The sequence below is a fragment of the Camelus bactrianus genome, chromosome 22 (genome assembly GCF_048773025.1).
Source record: "Camelus bactrianus isolate YW-2024 breed Bactrian camel chromosome 22, ASM4877302v1, whole genome shotgun sequence".
NCBI classification, from domain to species: domain Eukaryota; kingdom Metazoa; phylum Chordata; class Mammalia; order Artiodactyla; family Camelidae; genus Camelus; species Camelus bactrianus.
The window spans coordinates 31,023,756-31,035,102 of record NC_133560.1 but is presented as its reverse complement, the minus strand read 5'-3'; the positions used below and the strand labels follow the sequence as shown (position 1 = coordinate 31,035,102).

General features: G+C 59.5%; 1 protein-coding gene across 13 annotated transcripts; it reads right to left on the bottom strand.

The window, feature by feature from the left end:
- Window positions 1–2,693: 2,693 nt before the first annotated feature.
- ADAMTSL5 (ADAMTS like 5) lies at window positions 2,694–11,264 on the bottom strand. 13 transcript variants are annotated; one of them, XM_074351278.1, is made up of 14 exons: window positions 10,663–11,263; window positions 9,659–9,771; window positions 9,459–9,560; window positions 8,997–9,069; window positions 8,795–8,886; window positions 8,505–8,565; window positions 8,248–8,356; window positions 6,925–7,052; window positions 6,453–6,564; window positions 6,039–6,125; window positions 5,736–5,899; window positions 5,396–5,594; window positions 5,253–5,324; window positions 2,694–4,897 (listed from the first exon to the last, which is right to left on the bottom strand). In XM_074351278.1, the coding sequence occupies exons 3-14, from the start codon at window positions 9,512–9,514 to the stop codon at window positions 4,596–4,598; spliced, it is 1,455 nt and encodes a 484-aa protein (XP_074207379.1). In that variant the 5' UTR covers window positions 9,515–9,560; window positions 9,659–9,771; window positions 10,663–11,263; the 3' UTR covers window positions 2,694–4,595. The 13 variants fall into 13 exon arrangements, with proteins under 13 accessions (XP_074207379.1, XP_045360131.1, XP_074207378.1 ...); XM_045504175.2 differs by having other exon boundaries at window positions 10,994–11,263; XM_074351277.1 differs by having other exon boundaries at window positions 9,459–9,771; window positions 10,663–11,262.
- Between the last annotated feature and the right edge of the window lie 83 nt (window positions 11,265–11,347).

The following is an 11,347-nucleotide window of genomic DNA, read 5'->3' as shown; positions in this document are numbered from 1 at the left end:
TAACCCTGCGGGGATCTCCTTGAGGTAGCTCCTGTCAACCAAAGACAAATCTCCCACGAGACGTCAGCAGCCACGCCTGGGAGGACCCCGTGGTGTCCATCACAGACAGTTTTCCTAAACAGGTGGCAGCTTTGCACCGCTCCCAACACTGCAGCCCTGTGTCCTCATCCTTGTCAACTCCAATAAGGAAGCAGGAGGCACTGAGTGCTACTAGAAGCAGGGGGTCCAATTCATCCATTCCATTGCTCAGCCAATATTGATCACCTACTGTATACCAGGCCTTGCTCCAGGAGCCAAGGGTAGAGTAACAATCCAGAGAGAGAAAAATCCCTGTTCCTAAGGATTTGGAAGGGTGACCATCAACACGATAAACGGATAACATGTCAGAAGGAAGAGAATGTAATGGGGAAATGGGCAGCCGAGAGTCGGGGCGCAGGGGCTCCCCCATCAGGCAGGGTCAGAGAAAGGCTTCTCTATGGAAATGACATCGGAGTAGACATGCGGAGGAAGTGAGGGCACAAGTCTTGTGAACACGAGGGCAGGAGTGGTCCAGGCGGCTACAGAGGAGGAGGACTTTGCCTGGCGGGTTAGAGGAAGATCGGCGGGCTGGTGTAGCGGGAGCCACGTGAGCGAGGGTGAGAGAGGTGGGTCTAGGGGGTGGGCCATGCAAATACCTGCCGCTTCTGGGGGAGCACAGGAGAGGCAGGACCGTTTCCTCTACCTTGCTTCTCTTAGAAGAGTTTTTAAAACAAGGGGTCTGACATGAGCGAGCCTGACCGCTAGGCCAGCGAAGACTTCGGCTTTAACTCCGGGATGTAGGATTTCTTGGAAGGAGGGGATCGAGGCTAATTATTAATGAGCTCCCACCCTGCTGGGAAGTCCACCTGGGCACTGGGGACAGGGATCTTGGCATCTGCTTATCACTGCCCCAGCTGTTTGAAGATGGTGGTGTGACCTTGGTCCGGGGCTGGCTCTCTCTGCACCTGACCTCGCCCCGCTCCCGCTGTGCCCCTCAAAGACCATCCCAGGGCCCCACCCACCCCTGGGTCAGCTCACCTAGGAACACAGGTGAAAGGACACATGCCTGACTCACCAGGTGGAGGCAGTGACCTTTAGTCCGTCAGACATGTTTTAATTTAAACATACAGAAAAGCGTAGTCAGTGACTTGAGGCAAGTAACGCATCAGGGCTGGCCCTGCTGGTCACTCCCCACCCTCAAAGGCAGCCCCATCCACACCTCCCCCCACCCGTGAAGGTCACTTGCATCCCGTCCACGGTGTTTTCTGCCCTCTCCCGTCTGACTCAGACTCGCCGCACTGCCACGGGCAGGGCCCCTGGTGCCCTTCTCTTCCGCTGGCAGAGAGCATGTCATTCTATGGGAAGGCCGTAGGGTGCCCCGTGCCACTGTGGGTGGGCCTTAGCGTTGTTTCCAGTTGGGGGCTATTGTGACAAAAGCTGCTAGGAACATTCTAGAACCAGTCTTTGGTAAGCAGTGCTCTCCTTCCCCTTCGGCATTCACTTGTCAGACTGCAGGGTTTCAGGTGAGAGTGTGAGCCTCCTGGAGCTGCTTTAACCAATTACCACCAACTGGGAGGCTTGGGACAATAGAAATTTATTCTCTCACCATCTGGAGGCCTCAAGTCCAAGATCCAGGGCTGGCAGGGCCGTGGTCCCTCCAGAGGCTCCAGAGGAGGGTCCTTCCTGCCTCCACCGGCTTCTGGGGGCCCCAAGCATCCCTGGGCTTGTGGCCCCATTGCTCCGACCTCTGCCTCCACCACCACATGGCCATCTTCTCGGTCTCTCCTCTGCGTGTCTCTTACAAGGACACCTGTCATTGGATTTAGGGCCCACTTGGATAATCCAGAGTGATTTTGAGACCCTTACCAACATCTGCAAAGACTCTTTTTCCAAATAAGATCCTGTTCACGGGTCCCAGGGGTTAGGGCGTGGACGTGTTTATTCAACATTACACGTGAGCGTGTGTTCAGCTGTAGCAGAAACAGCCAAACTGTTTTCCCAGGTGTTATGCCATTGTAACCTGCACACCCTCATCTGATCCCGCAGGATGTGAGACAGCCTGGATGGGGTGGTTCAGCAGCCCTTCAACTGGACACGTGCCCTCCCGTGGGTCAGCCAGCTTGTACGGAGTCAGTGAGAGACGAGCACACAGCAGGAGGGTGCTGTGTGCAGAGAATTAAAAACAGTAAGAACAGCATCAGACCCCCCCAGGGCCATGTTGCTGAGCACAAATGTTCCTGGGGCTGCTGAATCCACTGGTGTGATTACTTTTGTCTTAATAACATGGACGCAAGTTTCCAACGTGCCTCTTTTCCTTCTTCATTCTTTAATAAACGTCATCTCCCTTGGGAAGTCCAGAGAATTCCCAGTTCCAGATGCGTGAAGACTCGGCTGCGTGGGCTTCCCTTGAGAGGACGTTCCCATCTGTAATCATTTGCGGTCTCTTCAGGGACACAGTAAATAATAAAACCCTGAGAGCTGGGGATTGTGCAGACACGAAGAAGCAGATCTCGAGTCACTCCATTTCCGTCATTCCCTGTAAGCGTCCGGAGTTTTTATTCCTGTTTAAAGCATCAAAGCCGCGTGGTATCTTTGCTGGGCGAGCGTGATCGCCAGTTTCGCTGTGCACGTTGCTGAATTTGAGAATCTTTAGAACCACAGTGTTTTCTACTCTCTTTAAATCGTTCCGTCGATTTTTTTATTTAAAGCTCAAGAGAAAACCAGAAAAACAACGAAATGCTTACTGCGGAGGGTTACAGGATCACGACTGGAAACAATGTTGCCACTGGCAGGAGAGGCCGTCCAGAGACCGGGCTGCGGGGAGTCCTGGCCTCTGTGGCCACAGGCCATCTCATCTGCTGCCCGAGTGGGCCCTGCACTGGCCTCCCTACCAGCAGGTGCCTCGCCCAGGCCAACTGGTCTAGCTGGTGGGGAGTAGGTGGCAGCGCTGACCCACAGAGCTCTGGGGAGGAGGAGGCTGGAGACTCCCATTCCCTGAGACACCCTCACCCTGCAGTGAGGCAGAGAGGACCACCTCTGGATAACAGGCCCGGGCAGTAGGGCCCTTGGGGGCTGCGGGTAACACCGGGAGCGAGCAATCCTTCTTCCCCCGTCCTGCCACCAGGGGGCGCCCGGGCCCCAGGCCCGCCCTCCTGAGCTGCGCCCCGCTGTGCCCCGCTGTGCCCCGCTGTGCCCCACGGGAGGGGGCGTTCTGGGGATTCTCCAGGCCTGGGCTGTCCCAGGTGCTGCTGGGTCCCTGGCGTACAGGAGGCACTCAATAAATACTCTTTGGAGGAATGTGTGAGTGAACGGAGGGGCGAGGGAAGGAGTCCAGGAGAGTGTGATTGCCAGGAGAGCCGGAAAGGGCACTGGGATGGGGAAACAGGCAGAGAGAGGGGCAGGGCCTGGCCTGAGGTCACCCGCAAGGTCCAAGGCTGAGCCATCCATGGATGGTACAGAAGAGCAGACACTTCCAATCAATACGTGACCTAGGCCTGCCTTCTGGGCTCTAGAATTATACCCAGGACACACAAGGACAGGGCACAGGCTGAGGGCAGGGGCTCTGAACTGCCTCCTCTCTTGGAGTGGCAGGTCTTGAGAACTGCCTGAGATGAACATGCGGCCCCCAAAGGGGCATGGGGAGGACGCTTGGGACCTATGGAAGCCCCACGTGCCCCTATCCTCATATTCCCTGTCCTTGTTGTTCCCCCACCCGGGGTCAGACATGCTGAGAGGAAGTGGGGGCTGGACCAGGAGTGCATGTGGTCACGTGTGAACATGTGGTGAGAGCTCCATTGTGAGTCAGACTGCCAGCGCATCTTGAAGTCTCTGCAGCCAAGTATGTGTAACTGGGGTGCCCTTGTTAAGAAAAAGTGTTTGTAAAAGTTAATAGGAATAAAAAAGGGGTGAACAGCAGTGTTGCCTGGAGGAAACCCTTCCCTGCCCTGAGCTGCTGAAGTTGTCAAGTTTATCTCTGAACTTCTTGGTAGCCAGGGTAAAAGGGGAAACTGGTATGTTACAGTGAATTAACATTGCCTGGGTAGGCATGTCTTCTAGGGGTCATGTCTGTTTGTGACAGAGTCTCTGAATAGGTGAGGGTGCGAGTGTAAGTGGCAATGAGAAGGGAGAGACAGAGTGTCAGGGAGTTAAACAGTGATGAGTTTCCTGGTAGCTAGGGCAAAAAGGGAAACTGATACATTACAGTGTCTGTTTAGGCATGTCTTCCTCCAGGCCATGCTTGCTTGTGACAGCGTCTAATCAACTGAGTGTGAAGCAAGGGGAATAAAAGCAGACACAAAGTCTCTGAGTGTAAAATAGCTGTAAGTTTCCTGGCAGCCAGGGTGAGAGAGGAAATGAGTTAAAGAGTCAATTCAGTGTGTCCTCATCAGTACCTGCCTGCTTGCAACAGTGGATCTGAGTGCAGGAGTAGAAGCGGGTGTAATGAGGAGTCACAGAGCTGCAAGTGGGAGATACTCCAAAGCTCCCTGGAAGCTATGCCAAGAGGGGAAGTATGTTGACTTTGAGCCTAGCCAGGCATGTCCTCCTCGTGGTGTGTGGCTGAGGCCTGGTCTAGGGGCTCAGACAGGGCAGTGCTGGGCGGCCAGGCGGACACGGCTGTCCTCGGCAGGGCTCCAGGGCCGGGCATAGCCGGCGTGGGGCAGCAGCAGCCGGTCCTGAGTGCCATCGGGGCTGATGAGGCGCCGGGCAGCCAGCAGGTACTCGCGATGGAGGGCCAACACTGGGCAGGGGCAGCGGCTCGGTGCCCACACGTACTCGAGAGCACGCAGCGGTGAGCGGTTCTTGTAGATGAGCTGCACGCGCACCTCATAGCGGGTCTCCTGGGCCTGGCGGAGGCGGCCCCGCACTCGGGCCCGGAACACTGTGGGCAGGGCGGGTGCTAAGGCCGGCTGGATGCTCTTCCCTGGGCCCCATCCACACACCCACTGCCAGGCAAGGGAACTAGGGGTCGGGAGGGGCATCGGGGACCCTTGGGGTCTGTGGTAGCCAAGGCCTGGGGTTGGGGTCAGGGTCAGGTCAGGGATCAATGAGGGGTTAGGGGTCAGATTAGGGCAAAGGGTCAAATCAAGGAGTCAAATTAAGGTCAGAAGGAGTCAAGTTGGAGTCAGGTCAAGGAGTCAAGGGTAAAATCAGACCAGGGTCAGAGGTCGGCAGGACAGGGATCAAGTTCGGGACAGTGAGGGGTCAGGTGAGGGCTGGGGTCAGGGGTGTCTTACCGAAGTCGCTGCCACAATAGTGGAGCAGCCGGTGGGCACGACCTCGGGTGTCAGGACAGGGTGGGCAGGGGTCTGTGGAGGCAGTGCCATCAGGGGCACAGGCCTCACCTCCCTGCTTGCTCCCACCCACGCTGTCCCCTCACCTGATGTGGGGGTCGGGGTCTGATGGAGGATAACGGTGGGGGCTGCAGGAGGCTCAGGGGGCCGAGGTTCCACCTCCCGAGGCTGTGGCTGCCACAGGGGCCAGCCCAGGGCCTGTGCCTGTGCTTGGAAGGGGCTGTAGAGCTCCTGGGGGAGCCAGAACTCGAACTCAATGCCGGGGTTGGGCTCCTGCAGGAGGACCTGGGGAGGGGGTCACACACTAGGGAGCTGCAGTCAGGTATGATGGCCCAGCCTTCCCTCTGACACTCTGACCCCTGCCTCCTCCCAGATCCTATAACCACCGCAACGTGTCCAGCTGCCCCATCAGAGGCCCGCCCGTACCTGCAGGAGCAGGTCTTGGGAGGTGGGCCCGGCGGCGCTCAGCGTCTCCTCCCGCCCCGTGGCGCGGGTGTAAACCACGCGGGTGCCCGCCGCCTCGTAGGTCCCGGGCGGGCTGACCGCCCAGTTCCCGTTGAGCACGTAGCGCCCGTCGCCCCTCATCAGCGCTGCAAGGGAAGGGTGAGCCCGAGCTTCCCGGAACAGGCCTGGCCCGCCTCCCTACCCTGGCGTCCCCCTCCCTAGGCCTCAGTCTCCCCGTTGGATCCGGGTGGCCAACAGGGCGCCTCCCCCCGGACCCTGCGGTACCCAGGTGGTTGCGGCTCCGGTGGGCGGCGCGTATGTGCCTGGCGCCCTCAGGGATCAGGGTCACGTTCCAGTACCCAGCGAAGGCACCTGGGCGGGAGGGAAGAAAAGTGTTGGGAACAGGGTGGGGTGTATTTGAAGGATGATTTAAGGCTTAAGTGAAGTGCTGCGGTGCGGGGGTTAGCCAAGGCCCTGGTGCTCGGAAAACGCTTCCTAAAGGATCGGAGTTACGTTTACTGTCGCTTGAGTGCGGCAGCGAAAGAGTTAAGCCCCCATCTGTTCTGCGAAGGGCGGGACAATCTGGCAGTGGCCAATTACAATGACGAGTGGGGGGGCGGGCCGCAGACTGCCCGCTCAGCTCGGGACTTCGTTAAAGGGCCCGCTCAGGGACAGAGTGAGGAAGGGGTGGGCGGTCACCGGCGTCACGGAACACGCGCTGTACGAAGAGGCATGAGTCGTTGGCGCCACCGCAGCGGCCGCAGCGGTCTTCGCGGGCGCCCGAGCCCAGCAAACCGTCACAGCCGGCGCTCTACAGGGGTGGGGAGGACACGCGCGCGGTCAAACGCCCCCCAGCCCGGGGCCGCTGTGAGCGCGAGGGTGGAGGGGTGAGGGGGGCTCATGGAAGAGGGCGGGACCGAGAACTGAAAGGATGGGACTGGGGGCGGGCCCCAGTGGGAGGAGGCTGGGGGTGGAGTCTAGTGATGATAGGTGGAGGCCGGGAGGGCGGGGCGTTGCTAAGGGGTGGGGCCAAGTGAAGAAGGCCCGACCGGGAACTAAATGAATGGGACTTGGGGGAGAGGCCTGGAGGAAGGAGCCTAGGGTGAAATCTAGGGAAAGGCGGGGCCCTGATGGAGGTGGGCGGGGACGGGGCTGGGCCTGGAGACCTCACCAGACAGCGGCCAGCCACGCAGAGCCCTGGGGAGCCCTGGCTGCAGGGGGTACCGTCCAGTACTCGACCAAAGCTGTGATAGAAGTCGTGCCCCTCTGCCAGGCAGTTGAGGTCACACTGGTTGGGTGCTGGGGGGCGGGAGGAGCTGGTGGGCCGGGGGACTGCTATCTGAGTTCCAGCCCCCTCCCTGCCAGTCTCCCCCAGGCAACAATCCCTTTGGGCAGATGACGCCCAGAGACAGACAAAGCCACACACAGAGGCTGAGGCAGAGCCAGGACTGGAACTTAGGCATTCTTCTTCCAGTTCTGCGGGACTCTCCCAGGCCAGTATCTAGGCCTGCACTCATTTGTTCATTCATTCATTCATGTTAAGTCCTAATATTAGGGGGTCCTTACATGTTTCCATTATTAACATCATCACCCATCCTTCACTCATTCTTTCATTCTACAACACTTATTCCACAAACACTTGTTGAGAACTTAGGATTTTCCAGACAGTGTTCTAGGCTCTGGGGTATAGCAGTGGGCAGAACTCACTCAGTACTTGGGCCCTGCACCCAGCAGGTGCCCCGTAAAAAGTATTTGTCCAGTGCTGACTGAGTCCCGCATAGCCCGGGTGTGTTGCTGGCCCCGCCTGGGACTCAGTTTCCCTCTCTAACTTGCAGTGGACAGTCAGATCACACCCACAGAACACCAGCCCCGATCCCTGCTCCCTTCTGCTCAAGCTCTCTCTGGCTCCCACATCCCTGAGGCTGGCTGGCAGACCCTGCCTGGATTGGAACCCGAGCTGGCCATGACAGGCCTCTGTGGGGGTGGGACCATGACAAGTTTCCTCCAATTCTTGAGGCGAAGGGAAAAAAAAAAAATCCATGAGGTCGAAAAAAAATCTATGATGGAAACTTTCTTCATTCTAGGATTTTCTTATCTGTGTCTGCTCCCACCATGGCGTCTGAAACTGCCTATCTCCCTTAAATCTGGAGGTGCACTGCCCCGGGCACAAAGTTATATAACTCATTATTTTCAGCTCAGTGTGGCAGCATTTCCTGCTGCTAGGGTAAGTTTGAAAACTGTTGGCTTCTGGATACAGCTCCAAGTAAATCCTCACCCCGGTGTTCGACCCTGTGCATAATAGACCCTGCCTCCCTGGGCCCCTGCTTCACATCTCACATGTGCTTTTCCCCACTGCTTCACCTCACCAACTCCTACATATCCTTCAAAGCCCCAGTGCTAATGCCCCCTTCTTGCAACCCTCCAAGTTCCCCTTCTTTCTTAGCAGCCACTTTTCCTTGCCAGCTCTCAACTAACTGGAAGGTAGGCTACTCACCTCCATAGAAGGGCACCCACAGGTAGGTCTTCTGGGTGCCCAGGACAGGGTGGCCATTGTAGAGGGCACACTGGAGGTCTCGGAAGGGCACAGCCCCTAGGGGACAGTCCTGGGGATGGAGATGGATGGATCAGAGGCTGGGATGGCCCTGGGGATACCCAAAAAGTCTGGCATGGTGGCAAGCATACTTGGCAGCAGGGGTAGGGAGGCAGGAGGGCTTCAGGGAAGACTCAGTCTTGGAGGCGGGTAGAACTTACGGGCAACTGGCAGAGGCGGTACTCGTGAGTGTGCCCCCAGCATAGCTCTTCCCCGGGAAACCTACAAGGATCAGGGCTTCCAGACCCTGGTCAGGACCTCCAGGAACCCCTTCCCCAGAGCCAACCTGCCCATCCATCCACCCCCCCAACCCTACCCACATTCCAGCTGAATCAGCTGGATTAAAAGGAGTAGCATGTGTGGGCAGGCCGAGGGTGCGGCCAGGGGCTGGGCTGGGCTGGCAGGAGAGGAGGGGTAGGGACCCCCTCCCGTCCCACCCAGCCCTCCGCACCGAATGCATCTCCGGCTGCGCATGGAGAGCCCTTGCCCACAAGAACTGGAACAGCGGCTCCAGGAACCCCACGGAGTCCACTCGCCTGAACCCTACTTGGGGAGAGAGAGGCACAGTTAGCCTCAGAAGGGAGGCTAGTGACCCCCACAGCACCAGCCAGTTCCCCATGTCCACTGCCCCTTGGATTCATGTCCCCCTTTACCTGAGCGTTGTCCCCCAAACCACAGTTGAGAAGGGTCCACAGCAGGAGCAGGAGGCCCTGGAGGGGGTGGCGTCTGGGGGAGCAGAGGGGGCCCTGCAGTGGGGGTGCCAGCCGGCCAGGGGTTCAACCCCAGCTCTGCCCTGACTTAGCTATGTGATTTTGGACAGTAGCTCAACCTCTCTGAGCCTCCCTTCTCATCTCTGAGACATGAAGTGATAATAGAGCCCCCCACGGGAAAGGTCTGAGAGGCCCGTCAGGCTAGGTGAGGAAAATGGGAGTCGCAGAGCCTGCTATGGAGAGAGAGAGCTCGAAATTATTGCTATTGGTGGTTTATTGTCTTATGATGCACACAGAAGGTGCTTATTCACTGTCTTCAGGAGGAAGGAATCATCCCAGGACAATGCATGAGTGTCTCCAGGGCCCCAGGGCTGTCCCCACTCTCCCCACCATCATCGCTCCTACCTTCCTGTGTGGCCGGGGGCCAGCTGCTCTGCTTCCCCGGGCCTCAGTTTCCCCATCTGTGCAGTGGGAACCAGCTGGGCTCAGTCCAGGATTCTATGAGAACTTGCAGAGGGTGTGGCCAGTGGGAGCTGGAGCTGGTGTCTGGCAGAGGCCCCCCGGCGGCCCCCAGCCTCCAGGGCCCCCTCAGCTCCCAGACTCACAGCAGCAGGGAGCTCCGGGGTTGGGGGAGGGGCAGGGAGGGGTGACCTGGCCCTGGTCCAGTCTGTGCCTCATGGCCTCTTGCAGAGGGTGTGGGACGGAGCCCCAGGGCAACCTGCAGAGGGAAAAGGGCCACCAGTGAGAATGAGGCAGGGAAGAGGAAGACGGCTGTGTGGGTGCGGTGGGGGGGTGGCTGGGAGACTTTGCCTCCCTGGGCCTCAGTTTCCCCATCTGTCAGGGGAGGAATGAAGTCAGTTGTCATTCCCATGTGACCACGGCATGGGTGGCGAAAGGGGGAGGGAAGCAGCTGCCTCGTGAGTCCTCTCTCAGGCCAGGGTCATGGAGCCCAGCGGTCAGCAGAACCCAAAGGACACACAGGACACGCTGGAGTCCTCCAGACCTCGAGGTCCTGGGCACCGGATGTGGAAAGGTCAAGTCCCACGAGACCTTCTAGAACCCGTTTCCCTGGTTATCAGGCTCTCCTGGCTCTGGCATTAGAACTTGGGGCACCAAAGGTCTGGGGCCAAGGTGGCTCCAGGCACTGAGAACCTGGAGGACCGCGGGGCAGGTCCCCCTCTCTGACCACAGCCCGGCAGCCAGCTGCACTTCTGAACCCCAGCCTTGGCTGGCCCAGGAAACAGAAAGCAGTCTGGGCTGGAAGGTGGACATAAGGGGAGGGGGATTGTACATCTGACAGCCGCTCCCCACTGAGCACTGACTGGTGGAGTGAAGGTCTAGGTGATGAAACATGCCAGGTGAGGTGGACCACCCTTCTCATGCTCCAGAGCCCCCTGCCCGAGTAGCAGAACACACGCCCTGTTTTGGCCTCACTCCTGAACGTCAGTGAGATCTCAGGACAAGCCACGCTTCTGGGCCTCAGTTTCCCCAGGAGGAAATGGGGATGAACTTTCTCCCAGCCTGGGAGTTGCTTCCTCGCCACCGCCCAGACTAGGGAGCAGGAGGAGACGCCGGCCGGCATAGTGGGGGGATAGGAAGAGGGACTTACCGGATACGTAGAGCCCAGGCGACGCGTCCTGGCTCCCCGGGCCGCCCCTGGGCTAGCGGAAGCGGCGGGGCAGGCGAGGAGGGGCGGGGGGAGCCCGGGGCGGCCCTTCCCACCCCGCCTCCCAGGGCGCGCCCGGGTCGGGGTCTGGAGGGACGGCGGCCCCGTGCGCCCCCGCGCGGCCGTCCCGCGCCTGGACGCCGACCTGCGGCAGGGGACTGCCCCGCAAGATCCCCGGTCCCCCAGAACTGCGGCCTGGTGACCGCGCGTCCCTGTCCCGGTGCCCTTGGGAGGCCCAGGGCGGGGGAGCCACGTGGGGACCCACCGCCCTTACCCCCACCTCGGGGCTGCTATTCCGGGCGCCGCGGTCAGGGCCAGGGAATGTGCGCGAACCGAGGTCGCCCTGCTCTGGCTCCGGGCGGGCGCTGCCCTCTCTCCACCGACGCCCAGATCGCGTCCCCACGAAAGTCCCCTTTCCCAGCCACTACCCCTCCCTTTCCCTCTCCCCACCCCTCCCTCAAGGTCACGTTACTCAGGAACCCACGCGCCTGGGTTCCGATCCTGGGGCTTCCACCACCCCCAGCTCAGGGCCCCAGAGTTCTGGGGAGAAGCTCAGCCCCAGGGGCCAGGCGTGAGGGGTGGAGAGCCCCCTCCCAGCCCGGCGCATTCCCGGGCGCTGCTGTCACCA